The sequence below is a fragment of the Falco peregrinus genome, chromosome 5 (genome assembly GCF_023634155.1).
Source record: "Falco peregrinus isolate bFalPer1 chromosome 5, bFalPer1.pri, whole genome shotgun sequence".
Taxonomy (NCBI): domain Eukaryota; kingdom Metazoa; phylum Chordata; class Aves; order Falconiformes; family Falconidae; genus Falco; species Falco peregrinus.
This window is the reverse complement of record NC_073725.1, coordinates 65,876,932-65,900,675: the sequence shown is the minus strand read 5'-3', so window position 1 is coordinate 65,900,675 and position 23,744 is coordinate 65,876,932. Positions and strand designations below refer to the sequence as shown.

Sequence of the window (23,744 nt, the reverse complement as noted above, 5' to 3'; positions counted from 1 at the left end):
AGGCCCTGTGAGTGCCCAGCTTGGGTAGTCCCAGGTCCGGGATGTTCTGGGAGAATCCTGTGCTTTGGCTGCTAGGCAGTGCTGGCTGCTCTCGCTTTGAAACCTGCCGGGACAGCTATTCAGAGTGGTGCAAGCACACACATATCTGCAGAAATGGCCCAAACGGGGTCACCTTTCCCTGTATCAGTAACACTGACCTTCGAGGTCCACCTTAAGGAGGACGTGGCAGCTCTGGGCCTCCTTCCTAGGGTGAGGAGTAGGGCGAGCAGTGCTCTGCAGCTTGCAGAGGCCCTGGCGCAGGGTGGGTTGGCTCCAGAGCTCGGGGCTGTTGGCCGGGCTCTGGTCTGCGGAGGGAGCAGGCCCATGTCTGGTCATCTGGTGGCTTTGGGCTGACCTCTACTGACAGAGCCGGCAAATGGCTGCTACAGAAGCTGTCAGCCCCAGCAGAGCGTGGGGATTTGAGGCGTTGCTTCAGATGCCCTCCATGGGTTCAAAGCTCAGTAGATACCTGCCTGGTATATCCCTCACCCGGATGCTGCAGAATACTTCCCATGTTCCTGTTCTTTCTCCGTCCCTTTGGTAATGCTCTGCTCAATGCTTTTTGTTTTTCTGTCAAACTTTTCCCTCAAAGGCAGTAACAAATATGTGGAGTAATCTCAGTAGGGAATGTGTCTCTGTGCAACAGCCAGTCTTAACGGGACCCTGGTCCCACCTCTGAGCTTTCCCAAGCAGGTAAGAATGGAGGAGTGGACACAGCTTCTGCCACCCTGAACTTTCTCTGCATTTCCCCCATCTCATTCCACCTTCATTAAGTAATTTTTTTCCCCTCAAGAACAGCTTTGCTGTTAAGATGCCTGTTTAGCCTTGTATCTGGTGTGTAATCTCAGTTCTTTTAACAGATTTTTTTAAAATACAAAAATACCATGACAATGCCTCCAGGGGCATGTGGGAATTCCATCTGTCACGAAAAAAACTTCTCTCTCTGTAGTTTCAGAGGGGAACTGGGAAAATTGATCTCTTGATGCCTCAGTCCAGAGGCCTTGCAGCCTTTCAGAAGTCTGTGAAACTGGTTTCCTGAACCTTCCTGGGTCTGATGTGAGGCTTGAGGAAATGGTGCTGCTGGTGCCCTGCAGCAAGGGGAGCACACCATGCAGACAAAGTAGGCATTGGCGTGAAAGGCTGGTGGGATACTCAGCAACCCCAAGCAAAGGGGAACTGCTGAAGGAAAATGGTGGGACCTCGTGGTGCTTAGCACTTTGACGGGGGGGGGGGGTGGGGTCATAGTGACTCTCCAAAGCAGACCCTGAAGATTTTCCTTCAAATGATTTGGTCACCAGCAGATTACAAAACAGAATGCTTGTGTGCCATTTCCCAGCCCCCTCCACCCCAGAGGTACAGATGTGCAGAATGGCTCTCCAGATATCCCTCCCTGCCCCTTTGCTAATTCTACTGAAAAGAACCAGAAAAACATAAATAAATTAATTAAGATTTATTTATAAAATTTTCCAATAGCCTCAGAAAATCAGGAAAAGAGTTTTCTCAAGTTACTTGAAAAGCCCAAGGAAAATGGTCCCAGGAGATTGCAGTCTCTTGTCCAACAAAAAAAAGAAGTTAGTATTCTCCTGTGCTCCAGGAAAGTGGCATCTTTTACCCACAGTGAAATAAGAATAGTCCCAGTCCCAGCAGAATCACTATAATCTAGGGTTTGAAACTAAGTGTGAATGTCTCTGGCTGTGGCTGACCTGCTGTGTCTCTGATGCAGCATTCTACCTGGTTTCTTCCTCACTGTCCTGTGGACCTGGTGTGACAGTTTCTACCTGCATCATGTTGTGGTCCCCAATCTGAACCATTCGAGCATGTTGAATGATGAGGGACGGGTTGCCTCCGGCCCCTGGCATCATGTTGTAGTGGCCCGATGGGAGATGAAGTGGTTGGAAAGGAAGGGGACCCATCTGAGCAGTGGGGTGACCAGCAGGGGGAGGTGGGTATGCGGCAGGAGGGACAGTCGAAGCAGGGGGGCACCACTCTTGGGGTAGTTGCTCCAGTGGCTGCGGCCGAGTTGCTGATGGAGGCAGCTGGGAAAGGGAGCCAAGGTGCAGGGCAGTTAAGTTCTGCAGTGTTTGGTACTGTTGCCGATACAGCTGTAGTTTCCTTCTCTGCATCAGGTCCCACATGGCTTTCCTCTCATTGATCCTGCTGGTGGTAAAGGTGTTCTGCACTGTCCTGGAGAACCCAGGAGAGTTCTCATCCAAGGGCATCAGCCCGCCGAGTATGCTGGGGATCTGGCTCCGCTCCAGAGGGTTCTCCTTGGGTACAAAAGGGATGACTGAGTCGTGCTTGGATGGTTTCAGGATGGACTCCATCAGAGCAGTGTTTGTCTGAAACATACACAGGTTGCATGGGAAGTTCTTGGTCAGCAGAAGGATGATGAAAGCAGAGTTTTCCATAGCATCCTGGAAGCAAGTCATATGGCTGCGTCCGGCAATGAAGAAGTCCTCACAAAGTGTGGCACCGTTGGGAACCCCCATGTTCTCCAGCCGGTCCTTGACCCGATGGGCAACAATCTCATCTTCACTAGCATGCAGGACAACAAAAGTGAAGAACTTTCCGCCATCTGGCTCTGATGTGGGCGCTGGTTCTACACTTTGGAGAGGAGGTGGCCAGGCTGGAGAGGGGGATGAGTGGAGGGGAGGGGGATATGATGACTTGGAAGTTGCTCCCTGCAAAAGATAGGGAAGGGTTGAGGAGAAGGGATAGGTGGGAGGAGGAGGAAGGGAAGAGGCTGAAATGGAAGCAGATGCAGAGTTAGAAGGAATGCTTGCTGGAACAGAGGAATCCTCCATGGACTTGTGGGCAGGAGCAGTATCCAGTGTAGCTCCTGAGGCAGGAAGACCTGTGGGTAATTTCTTTTCATCTTGCTTTTTGTCTGTGTTTTCTCTTGGTGCCTGAGGTTCTGCTGCCACTGTGCTGGAAACATCACTATTTTTGACAGGTTGGCTTCCAGTACCCACTGTGGGCTGCTGTGTTTTGGGAATAGGGAGAGATGGATGATGTGAACTGACCTGCAGAACCTTCTCTGGTCCAGGCACTTGGGTACCTGTGTCCGGCCTGGGAGGAGAGTTGGGTCTGCTGGCCCAGCTTGTTTCCTGCAGGCCATGGCTCACTCGGTCCCCGTCAGGCTGCCCAGCACCGCTGGTGCTCCCTTGGCACAGCCGACTGGGCTGGAGGACACACTTGTGGGAAGAAGGCTGGGTGTGAAAAACAACTGTTGGTGACGCACTGATCTCAAAGTGACTGGGGAAGGAGGGACTCCCCAAGGAGCACAAGGTCCGTGGGCCTGAAAAGTCTGAGTTGCCTCCAATCTGCACGGGAGAACTTCTCACCACGTAGTTTGGGCTGGCCGCCTGAGGAAGCCCTACACCCGCATCAGATCTCAGCGTCTGAAATTTGTCGCCTGGGCCGGTGCCAGTAGCAGAGCCATGTTTTTCCTGGTCCTCAGGTGGGGTGCTGTTCAGTGTCCCCTCCTGAGTTTCCTTGCTGGCACTGCAGGCTTTGGTGGCAGCCTGGCAGGCTTTGTCCATGGCTTCATGACTGCACAGTTTTTCTTCTGCCAGCACTGCGTAGATCTGTGCTAGAAGTGCCCTGGCATCTGCATCCAGCTGGGGAGGCTGCAAATCCTCCCCATCTTCCTGCACTCCTGCAGCACCCAGTTTGGTCTGCTGGACATACTGGGCTGCCCGGTTATCTCCCAAGGCAGCTAAACAAATTCTTGCATCCGTTTCTTGCCCCAGAGTAAGCAGGACCATGGCTTGCAGTAATTTGCTGCTGGGCCCAAATATCAAGTGCTTCAGTTTATATTTGAGGCTAAGGAGTTTATCTTGTGGGATCTGGGATAGAATATTAAAAATGTCCTTGAAGCTTGGCTGGAGCTCGGCGCTCTGTGCCATCTCATCAGCTGGTGGCCCAGATGACGGACTGAAGCTGCATGGATGGAAAAAGCGTATTACAGTACTCGGAGCAAAGGTTCATTCCCTGGCGCTGCTCTGCGATGCCCTGCTCGTGCTTCACGTACTGCGTGAGCGACAGCTCATTGCTGCTCAGGGGCTTGTCCCGGACCTGGAGTATCTCGGTGCTGAGGAACCTGCGAGGAGAACACAGGATAAGGTTCAGGAACAGCGATGTGGGCAGCGGGGGGGGATGCTCGCCAGGTGCTTGCAGAGCCCTCCCTCACAGCTCTCGAGTATTTTTGCATCTCTTCAGTGTTTGCAGGTCTGCTGGCGTTCCACACGTTACTCTAACACTGTCATTAAGCAAAGGGCACGTTTTTTGCCTTCATTTCCCATTAATTACAACTGTTTTCAAATAATTGCTGTATGTATGTATGTAGACGCAGGTGTCTTTGTCTCCCGCAGGCAGCTGGTTGCAGGGGCACGGCAGGCTTCTTGCGAGGGGCAGGAGGAATAAAGCACACCTGGAGGGAGCCCTCCCGCGCCCGTCCCGCCCCCGGGCAGGCTAGGGGCTGTCCCCCTGCGCCCCCCCAGCCCTGGCACTCACCGAGGCCGCTGGCGGGGCAGGGCTCACCCGGCTGCCGGAGTTGCCCTATTTAAAGGAGGCAGCGAGTGCCCAAAATAGCTCCCAGCCGGGAAAGTTCGTGATTTCAGGTTGCTTTTTTCTGTCTCATAAAATTCCTGCGATTGCCTCATCGGCCGGCGCAGGCCGGGCCCGAGGAAGCTGCCGGCCCCCCCCCCCCCCCCCCCGTGAAGGCTCCAGGCCGCCGCCGCGGCGGAGGCGAGCGCAGGCGCTGGCAGCGGCGCCGTGGCCGTGGGCTGCGGCCCTTCCGCCCCCGCGCCCCGCTCCGGCCCGGGCCCGGGCTGCCCTACCTGCGGCTGCTGCTGCTCCGCGGACCCTGGGCCGGCGGCGGACCCGGGGCCGCACGAGGAAGCGGCGGGGCCCGGCGGGGCGGAGCTGGCCGGGCCGCGGGGGAGCTGCCGCCTCCTGCCCAGGGCAGCGCCGGTACCGCGGGGCGCAGGCACGAGGCTCGGGGAAGGGGTCTCTCTGCTCTAAGACCGAGCCCGAACGTGGGACCTGCCGCCCGGCGCTTCTGATGCTTCCCCCCCCCCGCAAGCAGCTGCGGGAACACACAAGCTGTTGGAGAGGTGACTTGTTAAATACAAGCTTCTCGCTCAGGCCCAGGGGAGAACAGGACACTGCAGGCTTAGAAACGCACAAGAAACTGGTATTTGAACACAGGTCACACTTTATTCTGATGTCTGCTTGCCATTATTCAGCCTTAGCCCAGGGACCGTGCTAGGACTTAAGTTACCACAATAAGTTACATTGGAAATTATTACAAAGCATTGTTTGCTGGGAAAACAGCCAGCACCTGTCACCCCTATTTTAATAATAGGATATCCCTTTGCCACAGCAGAGTAACTCCTGGCAAAAGCCATCTCACGTGGCTGCAAAGCATTTCACGCATGGAGTTACTTACACACAAACAGATGATCCCTGAAGTCATTCACACAGCTAGAAAAAGTAATCCCACTGCAAGCTGGCTTGCTTAAAAGAAAGTCCCACTTTGCTAAGTGCTTCTCTATGAAAGAAAAAGTGTTTGACCAATCCGTAAAATATTTTGGAGAAGAATCTCTTGCCCCCAGCTGTTTCTGGTCTGCTGCAGGGCTGAGCTCAGCGGAAACACAACAGGCAGAAGGGAAGGCATGTCTGTAACACATTTTTAAACTTGTAAAAGGAGAGAAATGGTATCAAAGGTCAAGCGCATCATCCTCCCAAGATCTCTGCAGCTTGGATGAATTGAAAAAGAAAATTCAACATTAAAAATAAGTTGAGACCACTTCTTCTCTCCCACAACTTGTCTCAGCAGGAATTAGCTATTCACACATGCAGCTAGGCTGACTTAAAAAGCTGAAGTACAGGTCCCCATCTTCCCTTTCAGTGCAGCAACATGATTTAAAAAAAATAGTAAATCAAGCTACAGAATCACCCCACCCTGGCTATCAAGCCTCCTTGCAAGCTATATCTTACTGTGAACAGCCTGGGACAGCAAGAGTGCTAACAGTGCCACTCCTGTTCAACTGGCAGTTGGACACATAATTAAAAGACAAAGTGCTGTTCTAGCCAGGGAGCCTTGACCAGAAGAGCAGGAATTTTTCAGACTTCTTCCACTGGTGCATTCGTTTTTATTTCCTTTGCAGCCTCTGCAACGTCTGTGTCTTTCTTTGCCCTCTCTTCCAGCTTCTCTAGCACTTCACACCCTTCCCCCAGGGTCCTGTTTGCTCCCTTTGGTTCTTTGGGTGTTTTAGCCATCTCCTTTGATGATGTAGCCTCTTCCAACACAGATGATTTTATATCTGTCACTGTATCTTTCTTCTGCTTTCTGCTATCCTGTGACACTTTAGCTATTGCCCTGAAGGGACCCACAAGCCAGTTTAGGGGGGTGTTCTGAGTTACATACTCAAAAAGGTCATCTAGGGACCTCCGGGCCTCTGCCACACGGTCCTGGCTCTGGGTCAGGGTGGTGCTAGAGAGGTCCTGGAAAGATACAGCACTGGAAAAAGAACTATGGAGCTTGTGGATATTTCGAGTGGCCTGATTCACAGCTTCTTGGATGTTGCTGGGGAGGCCTTGGATGCTGGCCTTCAGATTCTCATAAACAGGTTGTAGCTGCTGGGTGATGATACGCAGCATAGCTAGAGTCCGTGACTCTACCTGCTGGGAAAGAGATACAGCTCAGTTACTAGAGCAGACGAGATGTAAAACATCCACAAGAGGCCTGATTAAACATGCCCTCCTAGGGATACCTCTGGCTGGGAGGCAGTTTTAACTTGGTTTCCTTTGGGTTGGGTCAGGCTCCAGTCCACCCACAGCTGATGGAGCTTCTCCTGCCCATCCAGGAGCTTCTGGCCAACCTCCTGTTTCACAGATTCAATCTGATCGGGAAAAATGAGAGGAACAGCTGTATTGCAAGCACACACAATCAGAGAAGCACAAGCGCTTCCCTCCCAGGGAGGGATCCAAGATGACAGGCAGCTGGTGCAGGATGGAGGGAGAGCTTCCATCTGGATAGTAGGGCAGGAAGACTACAAACAGAAGGAAAAAGAAAAAAAAGCATGTTTGTACCAGTTTTAATGCCAGCTGTAGTCGTGAGAGAGTATCCTGGGTGCTTTGCTTAATGCACTGCAGTTTGTTCAGGGAGTGCTGGTAGGCTCGGTGGCGGACTTTGTTAGAGAGGGAACCCAGACGCACAAAGTAACTCTGTTGCTGTTTCTGCTCCTCCACAGAAGCCATACAAAATCCCTCGACAGCGGTGGCCAGTTTACCTGGAGGAAACAAGAACAGAGATGCAGCTGTGCTCCACTCCCAGCTGTAAGGGAGGGGAAGAGGTAAGGTCACTCATTGAAAAACATAAGGCTGAAGCTTGCTGTGTAAACAGTAGAGGTTTGTAGTTGCTCAGGTATTAAAGGCAGGCTGGTCCCTGCTCAACGTGTTCTCTTCAGATAAACAGACTTGACAGATAGGTTGAAGTGTGCACCCACATATTTGCTTGTCTTGAGGCTTATGGGCAAGGGCCAGTTAGAAAATGCTTGATCTCTGTCCCATACCACGTGGCAAGCCAGTGTTGACAGACAGCCAACTTGGTGACAAATTCAGAGCTACCTGTCTACTTCAGAAGAGGAATCTTGCAGTGTCAGGTGCTCTAGTCATGTGGGAAAGGATTTGTGTTTACAACTGCCAGCTAAGCATTTTCTCACCTAGTTCCTCCTCTGTCATTGGGAGGTAGTGATCCACCAGATCTTCTGATATACCCAGGACAGATCCCACACCACCTGCCACTGCTTGGCTCACTGCCTTGGCTTTGCTCATGCTGTTGGTCACCACTGAATTAGTCATCTCCACACTCTCTTGGATAGCTTCTCTGCTCTGCTCCAAGGCTGTATTTATTTTGCTAGTAATGGTGCCATATGCAGCATCCAGAGCTGTAGTGACTGTAGAAGTGACCATTGATTTGGTCTTCTCAACACCATCTTGAACAGCCCCTTTCGTTAGGTCCATTGCTTCAGTCACTGTGTTGGTCACAAGATCCTTTGCACCCTGGGCAGCCCCTACAGCAGCAGTAATAGTAGAAGCAACTGCAGACTTGGTCAGTCCAACACTGTCCTCCACAATGTGTTTACCGAGGTCTACTGCCTCGGTCACCTTGTTAGTCACGAGGTCCTTGGCACCCTGGGCAGCCTCTACAGCACTGACAATAGTAGAAGCGACTGCAGACTTGGTCAGTCCAACACTGTCCTCCACAATGTGTTTACTGAGGTCCACTGCCTCGGTCACCTTGTTAGTCACGAGGTCCTTGGCACCCTGGGCAGCCCCCACAGCACTGTTAACAGTGGAGGTGACCATTGACCTGGTCATCTTGACACTGTCCCCAACAACATTTTTAGTTAGGTCCACAGCTTCAGTCACTTTATCAGCCATTGCTTCTTTTGCCTCACAGGCAGCATCCATAGCAGATGTCACTTTGGTGGAAACCAGCTGCTTGGTGTCAGAGATTACCTACAACAGGCAGAAGCAGAGAAAAGTATTTCTTTCCCTGAAATAGATTTTGCCTCCCTAAAGTAGCTTTTACATATGATTAAGTTACATTTGCAGTCTTGTGAGAGAGCTGGGGAAGTCAGTACACCTATGTTTACATGGACATGTTCACTTCCACATGCTGAAGGTATCTCTCCAGCTTTCATCAGCTAGCAGTGCCTCCTCCAGCCCATACCAGGGACTGACCTGACAAAGCAGTGCTGCTGAAGTTTATTTCTGCATATTCTTCTGTACTTGTAACAATTCCATCAAGCAAGAGATCAAGTCATAGCTTCCCCAGGCTTTTACTTTACCTTATCTGCTGGCTGTTGAAGAAAAGGCAAGTTCTCTTCCAGCTGATCCAGTCCTTTACAGGCATATTCATTTACAAGTGCAACTAGAAAAGACAACAGGTACCAGTTTATTCTTCAGTTTAGAGAGGGGTTTTTGACCCTACAATAGCCAATTCAGAATGCACTCACGAAAGCAAGCCAAAGAAAATAATCACCATTTTGGGGTGAGGGGTCTTGTTAAAAAGTGAACAGACCCTACAACGTGACAGGTTCGAGTAGTCTCCATTTTGCTTCTCCAGTTTTCTAGCTGTTGGCAGTACGTTGCTCCACTGGAGCGCAATACTTGTCCCTGCAGGGCAGGGCAGTTTGTTTAAAGGGTTGAAAAGTGTTGGGATGGGAGACTGAGCTATGTCCAAGACGGGCACTGCTAATACCAGTTGGGATGCTCATAACTTGGAGTGATACAGGAGAAAGCAGGGAGTTTTTGTTTAGTGACTTAAAGCAACCACAGAAAAACAGCCAGACTTTGTTTCTGCTCATAATGGTTTCATATCCATGAAATTCAGTAGGTTCATTGAGCAGCTGGGAGGTGCTGAGTGGAAGACTTGGTGCTACAATTAATTACAACAGTGTGCTATAGGAGATGGATATCGCCCAACAGGCACATGAAACTCCCTCCACACCTATTCCTCTAGCGTAGACAGGGTCACCCCAGCCTCCTCACTTACTTTGTGGCTCAAATTGGTTCAGGATGGGCTGTGCCCCACCAACCACGCTACCTACTGCAACAGCAGCCACAGTCTCAGCCACATTGCAGACACCACTGAGGTAAGGATGGGTCTCCTTGGTATAGTTGTAGGCAGACGAGACCAGGTTAAATGCAGAGTTGAGCAAGGGCAAGCTGGTTACCCGATTGACAGCACTCTAAAACCCAAAAGAATAAGTGACATTAGAGACCCAGCCTTAAGCTGCTGAGCGAATACAAGCCATGTGTCTATCCTGAAAGGTCCTAAGCCGGCATCCAGTCCATCTTCCTCATCCTTCTTAAACTCAGTTGAAGACTCACTCAAAGACTACTAGGACATCAGTGACAAGACAGGATTAAAAGTTCAGGCTCTGAGCTCACAAATTCTGAGTCAAACCAGGTTTCAGCACCAACCCCTGATGTGGAAATAGGACCTATAACAGCTCATGTTTCAGAATTATTTGCATTATTTGAGCCAGCCCTGAAGTTTTCTCTTAAGCAAAAAAGTTAGTTCTGTACTAACCAAGTTTAGATTTAGCCACAGTTTCATATGGTTAATCTTTCTGTTACTCCCAGCCTGGTTTTGAGGCACTGGGAGTTAGTTTACCAGTGTATCTGTCATGAGGTAGTTTAACTGCTGCATGTTAGAGCAGTAGCTGCCCTGGCACCTACCACTTGCTGCTGTTCCTCAGCCTTCAGCACATCTTTCTTTGTGCTCTTTTCTGATGCCATGCTGAATTCAACCGCAGCTGAAAGGAAAACCAAGAGTATAACAGCACAAGCACAACTTGATTTCCTCCAGTGGAATTCAAGTCCTAGCAAAACTGGTGAAAAATCAGAGGGCAACAAAGTTGGGATCCATCATTCCACATGTCCCGAGAACATTATTGTAGCAGCACTAATCTTTCTTGCAAGGGTGTGAAGACATTGGAAAGGCTGCATGATTTATGATGTGCAAGTATTTATGTAGGGCAAAGACTGTACTCAGTCACCTCCCTCAATCCCTGAACAGCCAAATACATTAAGCTAAATCATCATCCTACTTATTTTGTTGCTGGTAACATGTGACTAGCTTCAGAGTTGCAGGTTGGAAGTGGGTGAGAACTATCTTATCTGTTATGCATTTTCTGTGCGGTGGGCTGATCCTGGCTGGAGACCAAGTGCCCACCACAGCCACTCACTCCCCTCCTCAGCTGGACAGGGGAGAGAAAATAGAATGAAAGGCTTCTGGGTCAAGATAAGGACAGGGAGAGATTATTCACCAATTACCATCACAGGCCAAACAGACTTGACTTGGGGAAAATTACATTTATTACCAGAGTAGGGCAATAAGAAACAAAACCAAATCTTAAACCACCTTCCCTCCCTTCTTCCCAGGCTTAACTTCACTCCTGATTTCTCCATCTCCTCCCCCTGGGCAGGGCAGCACAGAGGGGACAGGGAATGGGGGCTGCGGCCAGTTCATCACACAGTCTCTGCTGCTCCTCTCCTCCCTCCTCAGGAGAACCTCTCACACTCTTCCCCTGCTCCAGCCTGGGGTCTCTCCCACAGGAGACATTGCTCCACAAAATGCTCCAGCTTGTGTCCCTCAGGCACACACTGCTCCAGCATGGGTCCCCTGCAAGGTCACAAGTCCTGCCAGAAAATCTGCTCCAGCCAGGGCTCCCCACAGGGCTACAGGTCCTGCCAGGAGCCCCTGCTCTGGTGTGGGGTCCTCCAGGGGCTGCAGGTGGGTGTCAGCTCCACCGTGGACCTCCATGGGCTGAGGGGGACAGTCTGCTTCACCACAGGCTGCCAGGGAACCTAGCTGGAGCACATCCATCATTCTGCATGGGCTGATGGGCTCAGCCTTGGCCAGCGGCAGGTCCATCTTGGAGCCAGCTGGCGTTGGCTTCATCAGACATAGGAGAAGCTTTAGCAGCTTCTCACAGAAGCCACCCCTGCAGCCCCCCTGCCCCCAAAACCTGGCCTTGCAAGGCCAGTACACTCTGCTACAGATACTTCTGTTCAGCTTCCTACTGCAGGGGCTCTTTGCTGGCCAGGGGGCACTTGAAGGAAAGACACACCCTGCAGAAGCAGGGCTCATGGTGGAATCCCTGAATGGTGTCTCACTCAGTCATGACAGATTACTGTCCTCCTAACAAGCCCTGCTGAAATGCAGCTGCAGCAGGTCTTGTTATGTCAGTACTATAAGTAATTGTTTAAATTTTCAAAATGTGGCAAGCTCAAACAGTTTAATAATTGAGTTTAAAACCAGAAATATTTATTTTGAAAAAAAACTGTCTGAAATTGCATAATACCCTTTCAGGGGGAAAAGCCCTCAGATTTCCCCCACTTCTTTTGAAGTAGGGATGGGTTTTACAGTGGCTTAGTTTTCCTCTTTGGCGGGTGGGTGGAGTCAGGGGAAAGACTGTCAGGACTTCAGCTCCCCTCCAGAAAGGTGTCAGGGCCAGAGACACTGAAACAGCAATAAGCATACTTTACTTTCTTGAAAACCTTCAGTGTTCATAGCCCCCTTTCCTCTGGAATATCCTTTGCAAAGGACATTAAGATTGAGTCATTTTAGACTTCTCCTCCTATACCTGTGTTCATAGTGGGTGACTTATCGGCTTCCCCACCACCACTGCCAACTCCACAGTCTCACAGCTCTGGCAAGGATAAGGAAATCCTTTGAAGTTTTTCTAGAAGAGTGAGCCAGGTTTCTCAGCTGCAGCATTCTGATGGCTACCTTGCCACTTGCAGTCCCATCCTACTGAGCAGCTAGGCAGGAAATCTCTCCTCACTTCCTGTGAAACCAAGTCTCAGAAGTATTTTCATTACATAATGGGATTAAAAAGGTTCAAGTATAAGAATTGGGCAATATCTTGAACATGTATTGGCTTCCCCAGCATAGACCTAGGTTGGTATCTGGACACCCCAGTGTCATGCGATAAATCCAGGATTACTTCTGAGCCTTAGTCAGGCACAGCAGGGATTTCAGCATTTTGCTCTTCAGTGCAGCATCTGCTTTTCTTTCTTTTGCCGGTTAATTCCTATTCTTAGAATTGCTGTGGCATTTTCCAATGGAAAACACCCCAAACCAAAATTCCTTACAAACTAGATTCTCAGGCCAAGCACTGCTCCAGGCACACTGGTGGACTCTACCCAAGAAAAAAAAAAAGAAAACCTTGCCATCTGATTTGTGACAGAGACTATTGTCTTGTTTCTTGTGCTCGGTTTTTATTTTGCTGTGGAAACAGGAACAGAGAGCGGGGGAAGAAGTAGCGAAACAAGCATTCATTAGCCCTGGAGTGACTATCGCTAGAGCTAAGGGAGACATCTCAGGAGGTAGCTTGGCAGGATGTCAAGTATTGCTGCATTAATCATGTAATTAGTCAGCATTTCGGTGAGATCCAAGCAAGGCAGAGATATGGAGTGCTGAATATCTACAGCAGAAGTTGTCAAAAAAGTTAGGACATCCAGCCTCTCAAGTGAGGAGCCCAGAGCCAGCACTCTTGTGAGAGCCACCCTGCCCAGGGGCTGCCTAATTAACAGCACAGCAAAAATACAGCTTAACTTTATTCGTCTTGGGAGAGCTCCTAAAGAAGTGCTCCAAACAAAAGCAGGGTTTGAACATAAGGCCTCAGTCCCAAAGTCCACAGCATTTGTTCAGTTAGTGGTTATTCTTCTTGCTGTGCTTTAGGGCAAGTTTACTGGTTTATTTGAAGCCAAATAGGCTGAACCAGTCTGCAGCCCTGTCACAGGGCAAAGCACAGCTATTTCAACACCATTACAAACAACCCCCTTGGCTCAGTTATCTTTCTTCTAGACAGGTGGGAAAAACCTCAAACTGCAGTGTCTTGCTGGCCTTGTTGTCAGGGTTAGCAGAGAGACACTGCAGCAAAAAAAAACAACAACAAAAATACTCTAGCTGCTGGCATAAGTCAGGAGTAACGTCTTCACTGATGTAAGAACCAGTACAAGGTTAGAATCAACCTCTGAAGCACTAGGAGCCCATCTTAATTTTGGATGCAACTGTGTCAGTGACAATCCTTGCAGCACAATCATGTTAGGACGTGATTTGTTCTTCTCTGTGTAGGAGGAATTGGAGTATGTTGCAATGCCAGTATTTGTGGCACTGGCAAGTCTTCGTGAGCCCACAGCATGGTTTTATTTTCTTTGCCCTGCAAAAGTGCTGAGCAGACCTTGATTTGCTTCAGAGATTGCAGGAAAGCACACTGCGTAGCAATGCTGGGTCAGTTTCAAAATCTTTTGGAGAAAGGCACAGCTTCAGGCCAGGTTAGTTGCAAGTGGGAGTCCCAGCAGGCAGAGCCCACACATGGAAACCACCAGGCAGAAGAGCAAGAACAGCATTACAGTTTGCTTTGTATGAAAACAATGATCAGATGATTTCATACCATTGCGACATCAGAAATACTAAGTCACTGCTGGAGAAAGTTCTTGAAACAGGTAGTTTCAGAAAGATGAAACTCTTCAGTGCACATTTCTAGCATGGCACAATAACACAACTGCTGATTATTGCCCAATCTGGCACAAGTCTGAACTCAGTGAAACAGCCAGGGCATCGGCCCCAGAACTGTCAAGCTGTTACCTGTTCTCCCTGCCTCAGCCAGCCTGTCACAGCCAGCACAACATGCTAGCCTGTCAGAGCTGTACTCTCCTGCTGGGGTAAAACACCTCCCTTGATTTCCATCACTGACAACAACCATAAAGCTAATTCTTTAACTTGTGTAAGGTTTTAATTTTTCCTGTGGGAATAAACTTTGCTCCATGAAGATGGCCCACTGATATGTTGTCCTGCAGACGTAGAGGTAGGATCTTGGTGTTCAGGAAGCTTTTCTCCCTTCTAAATGTGTTTTACCTTGGGAAGACAGATGGAGCCATAGCTAGGATGCCTGGTTCAGTAGCCTAACTAGCAATTCCTTAATGACCATTTAGGAAAACAAAGCTAAATTTAGTGCTTTAGATAGAAGCAGGGAGGGCCAATCACAGGAGAGGCATTAATTTGTGGTTGAAGTAGTTATTTACATTCTTTTCAAGATTTGCCACCGATACCCCAGTTACCATGAACTGTCAGCAGGACTGGGTCACTGGGTGCCTGCTGCAGCGGGGAATGGCACTGCCCGTCACCCAGGGAGTCGCTTGCAAGTGCTCCGAGGGCAGAGTTAGCTTTAGGAGGAGGATCTGATTGTTTTCAGCTTGGACCTTAAGACACTACTTTCAAAATTGCTGGCAGAGGTGCCCATCTAGCCTTTCTGGAGAAGCCATCAGCATTAGGGAATCTCAAAGACTAAAGCCACTTTTGCAGGTGGAGGCAGGTTTCCCCCCCGCTCCCCACTTCCAAAGGAAGTTAAGCACCACAGCCAATGGCTGTTACCAGCTCAGTAATTCCTTGGGACAGTGAGTGTATAAACTATCCAAACTACTGGAATTTGGAGATTTTAGGAAAGAGGGGAAGGAGTTTAATTAAAACAGCTTCTCAGCTTTCTAGTACTTTCCATTCACCAGTTTTTCCATGAGGACAGACTTCTTTTCAGCCAGAAGCTGCAACAAGCATTCTGCTTGCTCTTTGGCGTATATTTTATCTGGAAGTTTCAGCAGAACAAGCTTCAGTAATTTAAGTCCTTCACAGCCATGCACAGTTTCAGGTAGTCATGACCACATTTAAGAACCCTGCCAGTCTTGAGAAACACAAAGCCAGTTTGCCAAGTACTGCTGCCAGCAAGCTAGCAAAGCTGTGTGTGGCTGCAGCCTCCAACCCTACAGACACTGTGCTCTTGAGCAAGCAAGAGGTTACCTGGTCGCTCAGGCCACCCCCCTTTGTTAACACTATTATCATGCCCACACCAAACAGTCATGTGAAATAGCTACAGGCAGGTCTGGCAGCACTGTCAACAGGAAGGGGATGCCCAGCTGATCCACCTGCCTCCTAAAGTACATACCGCTTCCCCTGGCATCAGCACACATCAGCGGTGGGGTCTGGGGTACATGGCACACACTGTCCCTGCACAGCTGCGTGGAGAGCCACCTCCTGTGGACCCCCCTGCCCAGCTTTGATCTTCAGCAGACAACAAGCAGAAAAGAGCTTTCAGACACATGCTCAGTCACAGATCAGAGACCCCTGGTGTTACCAAGATGTCATCTCAGGGCTAGGAATAAGCCTTTAGGGAAGGATTTGAAGCCTTTCAATTCTTCCCCAAGGCCCAGCAGATGCAGCAAAACATCAATTTTGGCTTCAAAAAGCCAAGAGACACCCCCCCCCTCATCCACAGATGGGGATAGCAGCAGAGCCATAGCACCGAGCTTTCCCTGGAGCTGGAGAAGCCCTAGGGGCACAGCTGGGGGAACACAGCCCCTCAGGAGGTAGGTTTGAGCCTTAGAGCTCCCTAGAGCAGGAGCCAAGGGCTTTTAAGGATGGAGCCCACCCTCCACCCACCGTCCCTGGGAGGGCTGCAAGGAGCCACCTGAGCCAAGAGGCTACCAAGCCCCCCCAGGAAGCAAGGGGCCACCTTGGGGAGTCCCCTCCCAGCCCCAATCCCACATCAGCTCCACATCGCTCCCCACCAGCCCTACCTTACCTGCCTCCTCTACTCCCCAGCGCTGACAGGACAGGCAATGCTGGGCCTCGCCCTGCTTAAATACCTGCAGGGCCTGATGGGCAGCTAGGGGAGCCAATCGGGACACTGCAAGTGCTGGCCTGGCCAGTGGGGAGCAGGTGGGAGGGGTGTGTGGGGTGAGGGAGGCAGGTGAGGGCCTGTGGGGCGCTGATGGCGGTGGGGTGGCAGTGCTGCTGTCTGCCCCCCCCGGGGGGCCAGGCCTGCCGGGGTCTCTCGGGGACCCTATCCCTCCAGCGCCTTGGCCCTGGGGCTGGGCCACGGGGTGCATTGCCCTGCAGCTGCCGTGGGCAGGGACGTGACCCCCAGCATGGTGGGGTGCGGGGGGGGGACAGGCCCTGGAGGTCTGTGGGGATCTGCAGCTGTGAAATGGGCTCAGCCCATCAGCCTGCAGGCACTGCTCCTGTTGCCATTTGCATGCCCGTCCCTTCCTTCAGCTAAATCTCAGGGCTGGAAGGTCCTGCTTGCCACCATGGTGACCCGAAGGCGCTGCCTCGCTTCAGGGAGCTGGGGAGGCCTGGCCAGAGAGCGAGCCAGCCGTTCCTCCAAGTGCTGCAGCAAAGGCGCAGGGGGCCTGTGCTGCCGGCGACATGGCTTCCAGCGTGGGCCTTGCCTGTCGTCTGCAGCGGCATGTGAAACGCGTCAGCCCGGGTTTAGCCGTAGCACTGGAGCGGTGTGGAAGGAGGGTGCTGGGGCAGGGGATCTGTCCCCTAGGTGGGCACGTGCAGGGCCAGCTGCTGCTCGGCTTCTTCCAAAGAGCGGCTGCGTGAGCAGCGAGTGGCACGGTTGGAAAGTCCGTGCGTGGGTGCTGGGGCTCAGCGCGCCAACTGCTGCAGGGCTGCTCCTGGCTTGGCAGCGCCGATGTTGTCAAGAAGTTCCAGAGAAGCAGGACGTGGGGTCTGTGATGTGAAAACATCACTAAGCTGTGATGTTTTCTTGGCAAATCTCTCTACCCTGCAGCATGGTTGCTGTAACTACTCAATGAGTAAGACATGCTCTCCCGCTCGCAGCCCTTGCCTGGCTACAGCAAATATGCGATGGTGAAACATGCTGCTTCTCAAGTTTGCTGTGATTTTCAAGATAGGAGTTGCCTTTTATTTTTATACTTGCAGAGGGCCCAGCAGTGCAGGACTGAGCCTGGGTGGGGGAAGTTTTGGCTTTTTAATAGCAATAAGAAACAATGACAATTGTAGTTAATGCTTTGCTTTTCCATCTGTGCTTGTTCACCTTCAGATCTCAAAACCTGGTTTGAAACCATCAATTAAGCTTCCTGTTGTCTGTTTTCAAGATCAGTGGGGGAGGAAACTGAGGCACAGGTAAGAATTATCTGAAGTCTTCTAAAGCTATTAAACTGATTGAGTCACCTTGTTTTTGGCCGGTGAACACAGGAGACCTTGGGTCTTATTTCTTTATTGCCCACAGTAAGCTGGGAAGGCACGGGGAGCAGGAGGTTGTCAATGGTTTTTGAAAATGTGCCGTTAAGCTGGCAAAAATGTAGACAATTATCACTTCTGAGCTTTGAGGTTAGAAGGAATCCCCCTCCTTACTTGAGTCAGACTTATCATGGAGTCCTTGGCGGAGGAGACCTCTGGAGTTCAGGTATTCCAACCTGCCGCTTGAGACAGGTCTATTAGCAGTGCCAGGTCAGGCCAGCCGTGGGCTTTGTCTAGCTGAGTCTTGAGATGTCCCAGGAATGGAGATCTTGCACAGCCTCTCTGGGTACTGGATCCAGTATTGTATGACACTCATAGTGAAGAAGCAGATCCTAATGTCCACTCTGAACTTGCCCAGCTACAAATTGTGGCTTTTGCCTCTTGCCTCAGTGCGCCTGCACCGCTGCAAAGATTTTTTTGTGCGTTTTGTCTGTGTGATGTAAACTTCATATTCGAGCATCACCTGGGAACCTTTTGTCTAACAAATTCCCTGGCAGCGTGTAATCTCTCCTTTGATCTCATTCCCTTCACAGGCTAAAGTGCAGTTTTGAAGTCTTCAGTGACTTCATCAAAGCTGATTAGTGGGTGTCACATGGTGGATTTTACAGGTTGTGATGTGTGTAGGGGTGAGAATGGATGTTCTTGTCTGTCCCCTGAAGATCTGATGAAATTATTTTTTATTGCAGGAACCAGGAATCAAGAAACTAGTCCTGTGCTTTTCTGAATGGTGGCATGTATATGGACAGCGGCTACATCCTCAAGTAGTGTCAATAATGCAAATTGTCAGTTAGTTTGTGGGTGTGAAGTGCCCAAGTAGGCCAGTTGCACTGGTGATGGTGAAAGTCTCATAGGTTGTATTGCATCACCTAAATGGGTGAAACGGCACTATCCACACGGTACACCTTCATGTGGCTTGTAATGTGGCACAGATGAATGTGAGCAAAGTGGCAAGTGGTTTGCATGGGATAACTGGTAATTATAATTTCCAAGAGGGTGTTTGATATCTAAAGTGTGGCTTTAGATACTAGGTCAAAATACCAATGTTTGGAGCTCCTACCCAGGGGTAGACCTGCCTGCAATGTCACAATACTGAAAATCTGGAGATTGCAATTTCAGAGCAAAGGTTTGCATGATCATTTCTGTGATTCTTCTTAATGTATAAACGCTGCATACTTAAAGCTGAGATAAAATCGGTTCTAAGAAGGTTGGTGGGTGTGAGAAGGGTGTAGGAGGAAGCAGAGAAATATGTTTGGGGAAGAGAAAGGGAGTTGTGTTGGCTGGAGTGAAGGAGCCCTGTGGCACTGGGCAGCACTTCCCACAAAAGGCAGCATCACATCAGGAACTGCAGCCTTTGTGCAAATGCTGCATTGTCAAGAGATGGGGCAGAATTCTTCTGGTGATCCCCAGGTATAACCCCCATCTCCTGTGCCAGGTGGCAGACAGGAAGCCCCACTCCTCTGCAGCCCTGCTGCTAGCTTACAGCTCTTGTTCCAGCTATGTGCTGGGTCTGCATGTGGATGAGGCCTCTCCAGCTGCATGCTTCTCAGTGGTCCCAATCCTTTTTGGATTTCTGTTGAGCAGAAAGCATGCAGGTATGTGGAGGATTTGGAGGATCAGTCCCTTCCACTGTCAGGCACAGCTCCTTTCCCTGCTCTGCGGTGAGTCAGAGCTCAACATTGTCCCTTTGGGGACCAGAGGCCACATGTGACACTGAAGCACCCCATCTGCAAGTGTTCATCTGCTGCAACAGGAAACAGTTGATCTTCGCATTTACTCCATTAGTAACCTGCTGTGATCCCATGGTCACCTTCCCTGGGGCAGACACAGGCATGAGAAGAGATGATTCAAGGGTGAGGCATGGGTTGCTTTTATTTCTGTTCCTTGGTTAAGTCAAGCAAAGCCCTTGGGCTTCCAGTAAGCTGCCTGAGATGCTCTGGACTGCCGAGCTCAGGCATGCCTGCCTCCTTTAGGAGCTGCAGCGCAGCATTTCTGGAGCTCACTGAGGGGACACGTCAGCCTGTGAGCTTTGCGTTTCATTGCTGTGCAAAGTCCACAAGATGTTTGCTGACAGCCCCATCTCTCTCCACTGCCCGCAGACTCTGCTTTCTCATGTTCCAGTCTTCATCTCCTCCACCGTTTCCCCTTGCTGGGAGTGAGCAATCCTTGGAGTAGCAGTGGCAGAAATAGTTTCAGCTGGTCACATCAACTCAAAGAACTCTTTCGCCCTCATGCTCGAGCTTCCTGTCAGCCACACCAGTAGTTGGTGCTCATCATGGCAGTCTTGTCCAAGGCCACAGTCTAAAGGAATGTTGAGTGTCCTTGGGATGGTCCCACAGCACTGGGTGTCAGAACCAGAGCAGAGTGATGGAGGCAGGGCCATGGCAGAAGACGACTTCTTGCTGGATCCTGTCCTATGCTACCCATCTGTGAGTCACCAGTCTTTGCATGACAATTTCCAAAGGCAGCAGCCTTCAAAGTGCTATGGCCTTCTGAAAACCAAAAGCTTCAGACCAGCTCTTGTCTCCCAACCAACAACCCTGGTCTCTCCAAGTCTTCAAAGCGCTTTCCTAGTTCAGGGCATGCTGCAGCTCTCTGCTGCCCTCACCCCGCATCAGCAGAAACAGAACTTGCCTGTCTCCTGCTGCCTGGCTGCCCATCTCACCTTAAGGTTTTCCCAGCTCCTGCTTCCCTTCCAGCAGCTTAAGGGCAGGTGGCAGCAGCTCAGGCAGGTTCCTGCTCTGAGCCCCAGCCGGCTTTGCCCTCACTGCAGGGCACAGCCTGACGGCTTCTTGGCTGCTCTCCCAGTCTTCCAGTTCACCTTTCTGCTGCTTTTCAGGCTGCAAGATGGTTTTCTACACACCCATCTGCTCCTCCCTCTATGCTGCACTCTTGCCTCATGCCTTAGGTAGAGGTAGGGTGTGTTAATATAATGCTGGTTGTTTTTTAATAGATGAGCAAGTGAATGTCATCTGGGCCTGCTAAGTGTCCTCTCCACCTCAGGCCGTTGCCAAGGCCCCTTCTCTGGCATCCCCAGTAATCAGGAACACAGGCTTTCCATTGCACTCCCCAGTCTTGGAGTTTGGCTAGCTTTACCCCAGTTATTTTGGAAATTGTGGGAGCATGAAGGAGGGCAACGTTTGTCCTGAACTCCAGCATCATCTCTTTCATTTTGGTCTTCTGTGAAGTGGTGAAGATCTCATACAGGACAACTGAGTGCAAAATAAATAGTATGCTTTAAAAGTATTTGCTTAACCTGTTGTTGGTATCTGTTGCGCAGACAGTGGTTTTGCCAAGGGCAGATATGTTTTTCCCTAGGGAAATCTGAAGAATCACAGAGCCTCTCTGCTGAAGCAGCAGAGAGAAACTGCTTCTTGTTCAGCTTCCACCACAAAAGAGCCTTGCATGGAGGGAGAGTAAAATGAAATCTGCCAAGTTCCTGTTGCTGGATGCAGCATAACTGCATCATCCCAATGCATGTGGAAACTTGAACATACCTGCTGAGACCACTTGCCCTTACCTATGGGCCCTACTGTTCAACCTAGGGGAAAGTCTCTTGCTGTGGTGGTGCATGTGACATGACTGAATCATCACTAGTCCTGTGAACATGTGCAACGAATACATATTTGCACACATAAAAGCGTAAATGTAAGCACCTGTAACAAAGGCCAGAAAAAAAATGATTAAAAGCAGTATGTTCTAGCTATCTTGATTTTCTCTGACCAGCTGTCCTGGTTCAGGGAGTCCTGGCTCTCAGAGCACTTCCTGCAGCTCAGGAGGTTAAGCCATACAATGCATCATGTGCTAGAAGAGAAACATAGTACAAACCCCAGGACAGAGATGGCAGAATTCAGTTAAGGCCTCAAATGCTAAAAGGAAGAACATTCAGCGAAGTGATGGAAGTTCATGGATGCTGAGCAGTAGAAGGTTAAGGCTTTGAATGGGAACATGAGGACTCTGTGTCCCCAGCTCAGATAGTTTTGCTTTGGGACCCATGTTTTCCTGCACTGGTTTCCACATCTAAGCACTGATTTCCAAGCTCCATAAAAATCAAACTATTTTAGAAAAGGTGGAAGACAGAATTAAGTTATTTGCCCATCAATTTGTGAGGACATTCAACTCTTAGTGATGGGAGGCCAATAAACAGCTAGCTGGGTAAAAGGTCAGTTCTTGGCATTTTTTCTGCCTGTGTCAGGTAGAATAGTCTCTTTCCCTTCCCTGGTCTTGCTTGTGTCCTTCATGATTCGCAAGGGATCCCCTCTGTAGCTGCATGTAGCTAATCCTCTATAGCTGCGTCTTCTCTATAGTTGGGATGACCTCAGAGCCACAGCAAGTCTCTTGGACAGAGCAGATGTGGCCTCTTGGGCTGGTGAGTGTGGAGGGGAGCCAGGGGGATTAGCTGGAGGAGAAGTCAAAGGTGCACGTCCCTGAGCCTCGCCAGCCTTCTGCAAGCTAAGCAGCTTGCTGTTACCATGAGTCTTTTAAACATTTAGGGTGTTTGTACCTCTGGTGATGCTTCTTGTGGTTTTATGGGACCAGACCCCCTTCTATTTTTCCCTGGGAAGTGCTGTAAAGGCATTGTCAGGGATGGATAGTGAGTCATAGTAACTGTAACGGGAAGACTGCGCTGCCTACCCAAGGATAAATTTGGCCCCTTTGGAACTGATAAGACCAGCTATCAGTTCTTCATCCAATACTTGTTTTAATGACATTTATCAGCTGGTAGTTCTTATGTGTGTGCCTGGACTTCTGTTTCTCCTAAAACATTATGCCAAAACTTCACTTTGAACAGTATTTCCATGGGCTGGGAGACTGTTCGAATTTTGTCTTGCTAACTGCATCATTTTGCAAATGAATTCAACAATGCTTTAAGTTTTCATAAACTGAACTGGATATCCCCGCTGGCAGGAGAACCGAGATATTGTTTCTTCACAGCGTGGGGCATTTACCAGACAGCAGAACAGTGTTTTCAATCAGAATTGTAACTCCAAAGAAAAGAAATGCTTGAAACAATCTGAAAGGGAGGAAACTAAAACTCATCAGCCTCTTAGATAACTGCAACATAACCAAGTCAGGTTTTTTTTCCTGATAGTCTGAGGAAACCTGAAGCTCCCAGGGCTTTATCTCACTGACACCAAGTTCTCTGTAAGCTACTTGGGCAATGTTTTTTGTTTTAATAGAAGAGAGGACCTTAAAAGGAGAGCATACATAATTTAACCTCTAGTGAAATCAATGTTCCACTGCTAGAATTATCTAGAATTGAGCCTTATTTCGAGTGATTTGTAGACCCAACCGAACAGTGTGTAGGGTGCAGCACAGTTTTTTCAGTGTGTGGATTCACTGAATGAGTAAAACTTCCTCTAGAAAGTGGGCTTCTTGTTTCCTGACTGAGAGTTCTAGGGACGCTACTAGTCATACGCAGCAACTGGCCAGAGCCTGTTCCTTGAACAGGCCGTGTCTTACAGTCAGGCTGCCTTCCGCACGCTGTGATGGGAATTGCTGAGGGCAGAAGGATGTACGTGTGTGTATAATTCTTAAATGGACATGAGATGGGACCCAAATGGGACATATGGTAGGGTCAAATGCAAGGCAACAAGGTGCTGTCACAAACACATTTAGCATCTGAGCATGCGTGACATGAATGGCTGACTGTTCAGATAGATAACCCTTGTTTGTCAGCTTAATGGGACATGGAGTAATCAAGGCAAGAAGGCTCAGGTCTGCGTCTTAAAGTGGCTTTTTTGACCTTCTTCTGGCACTTCTATAGAGGTGTAAGTGATGCTGAAACGGTCCGAAATAGTCCAAAACGGTAAAATCTGTTGTTAAACTGTCCTGCATCTGGAAGTTGTGGGGGATGTGGGTTCTCAGCTCCTCTGGCAATGGGGCTGGCACGGGTGATGGAATACGGATCCAGGTATGCTGTTAAACGGCACTAATTTGAGCTTGAGGCTGGGAGATCCAAACCTGAGACATGTTAGACGTCTGCCCTGTCCTTATAAGAGTGAAAATGGTTTTTCCAACGCTCAGCCTTTCCCCCTGCTCCCTGCCAGGTCTGTAACATCTGCAAAGCCTCTCA

General features: G+C 49.8%; 4 protein-coding genes across 5 annotated transcripts; all 4 read right to left on the bottom strand.

Moving 5' to 3' along the window:
• Positions 1-1,474: 1,474 nt before the first annotated feature.
• On the bottom strand, positions 1,475-5,024 carry TICAM1 (TIR domain containing adaptor molecule 1). 2 transcript variants are annotated; one of them, XM_055804119.1, is made up of 2 exons: positions 4,881-5,024; positions 1,475-4,141 (listed from the first exon to the last, which is right to left on the bottom strand). In XM_055804119.1, exon 2 carries the CDS (start codon positions 3,945-3,947, stop codon positions 1,767-1,769), a length of 2,181 nt encoding a protein of 726 aa, XP_055660094.1. In that variant the 5' UTR covers positions 3,948-4,141; positions 4,881-5,024; the 3' UTR covers positions 1,475-1,766. The 2 variants fall into 2 exon arrangements, with proteins under 2 accessions (XP_055660094.1, XP_013158110.1); XM_013302656.3 differs by lacking the exon at positions 4,881-5,024 and adding an exon at positions 4,555-4,839.
• Positions 5,025-5,203: 179 nt separating this feature from the next.
• LOC101912644 (perilipin-3) lies at positions 5,204-7,555 on the bottom strand. Its single transcript, XM_055805170.1, has 4 exons — positions 7,525-7,555; positions 7,138-7,409; positions 6,819-6,947; positions 5,204-6,726 (listed from the first exon to the last, which is right to left on the bottom strand). The coding sequence occupies exons 1-4, from the start codon at positions 7,553-7,555 to the stop codon at positions 6,169-6,171; spliced, it is 990 nt and encodes a 329-aa protein (XP_055661145.1). The 3' UTR covers positions 5,204-6,168.
• A 174-nt stretch (positions 7,556-7,729) lies between these two features.
• Positions 7,730-8,557, bottom strand: LOC129784474 (perilipin-3-like). Its single transcript, XM_055804131.1, has one exon. It carries the CDS (start codon positions 8,518-8,520, stop codon positions 7,741-7,743), a length of 780 nt encoding a protein of 259 aa, XP_055660106.1. The 5' UTR covers positions 8,521-8,557; the 3' UTR covers positions 7,730-7,740.
• A 986-nt stretch (positions 8,558-9,543) lies between these two features.
• LOC129784475 (perilipin-3-like) lies at positions 9,544-10,370 on the bottom strand. Its single transcript, XM_055804134.1, has 2 exons — positions 10,297-10,370; positions 9,544-9,803 (listed from the first exon to the last, which is right to left on the bottom strand). The coding sequence occupies exons 1-2, from the start codon at positions 10,354-10,356 to the stop codon at positions 9,600-9,602; spliced, it is 264 nt and encodes an 87-aa protein (XP_055660109.1). The 5' UTR covers positions 10,357-10,370; the 3' UTR covers positions 9,544-9,599.
• Between the last annotated feature and the right edge of the window lie 13,374 nt (positions 10,371-23,744).

Coding starts and splice junctions, on each gene's coding strand:
- LOC129784474 (XM_055804131.1), bottom strand. CDS start 8,520: ATGGATGCTGCCTGTGAGGCAAAAGAAGCAATGGCTGATAAAGTGACT.
- LOC129784475 (XM_055804134.1), bottom strand. CDS start 10,356: ATGGCATCAGAAAAGAGCACAAAGAAAGATGTGCTGAAGGCTGAGGAA. Junction 9,804..10,296: donor CTGAGGAACAGCAGCAAGTG/GTAGGTGCCAGG, acceptor TTTGGGTTTTAG/AGTGCTGTCAATCGGGTAAC.
- TICAM1 (XM_055804119.1), bottom strand. CDS start 3,947: ATGGCACAGAGCGCCGAGCTCCAGCCAAGCTTCAAGGACATTTTTAAT.
- LOC101912644 (XM_055805170.1), bottom strand. CDS start 7,555: ATGTGGGTGCACACTTCAACCTATCTGTCAA. Junction 7,410..7,524: donor CACTTCAACCTATCTGTCAA/GTCTGTTTATCT, acceptor TTTTTCAATGAG/TGACCTTACCTCTTCCCCTC. Junction 6,948..7,137: donor TACAGCTGGCATTAAAACTG/GTACAAACATGC, acceptor TTTCCCGATCAG/ATTGAATCTGTGAAACAGGA.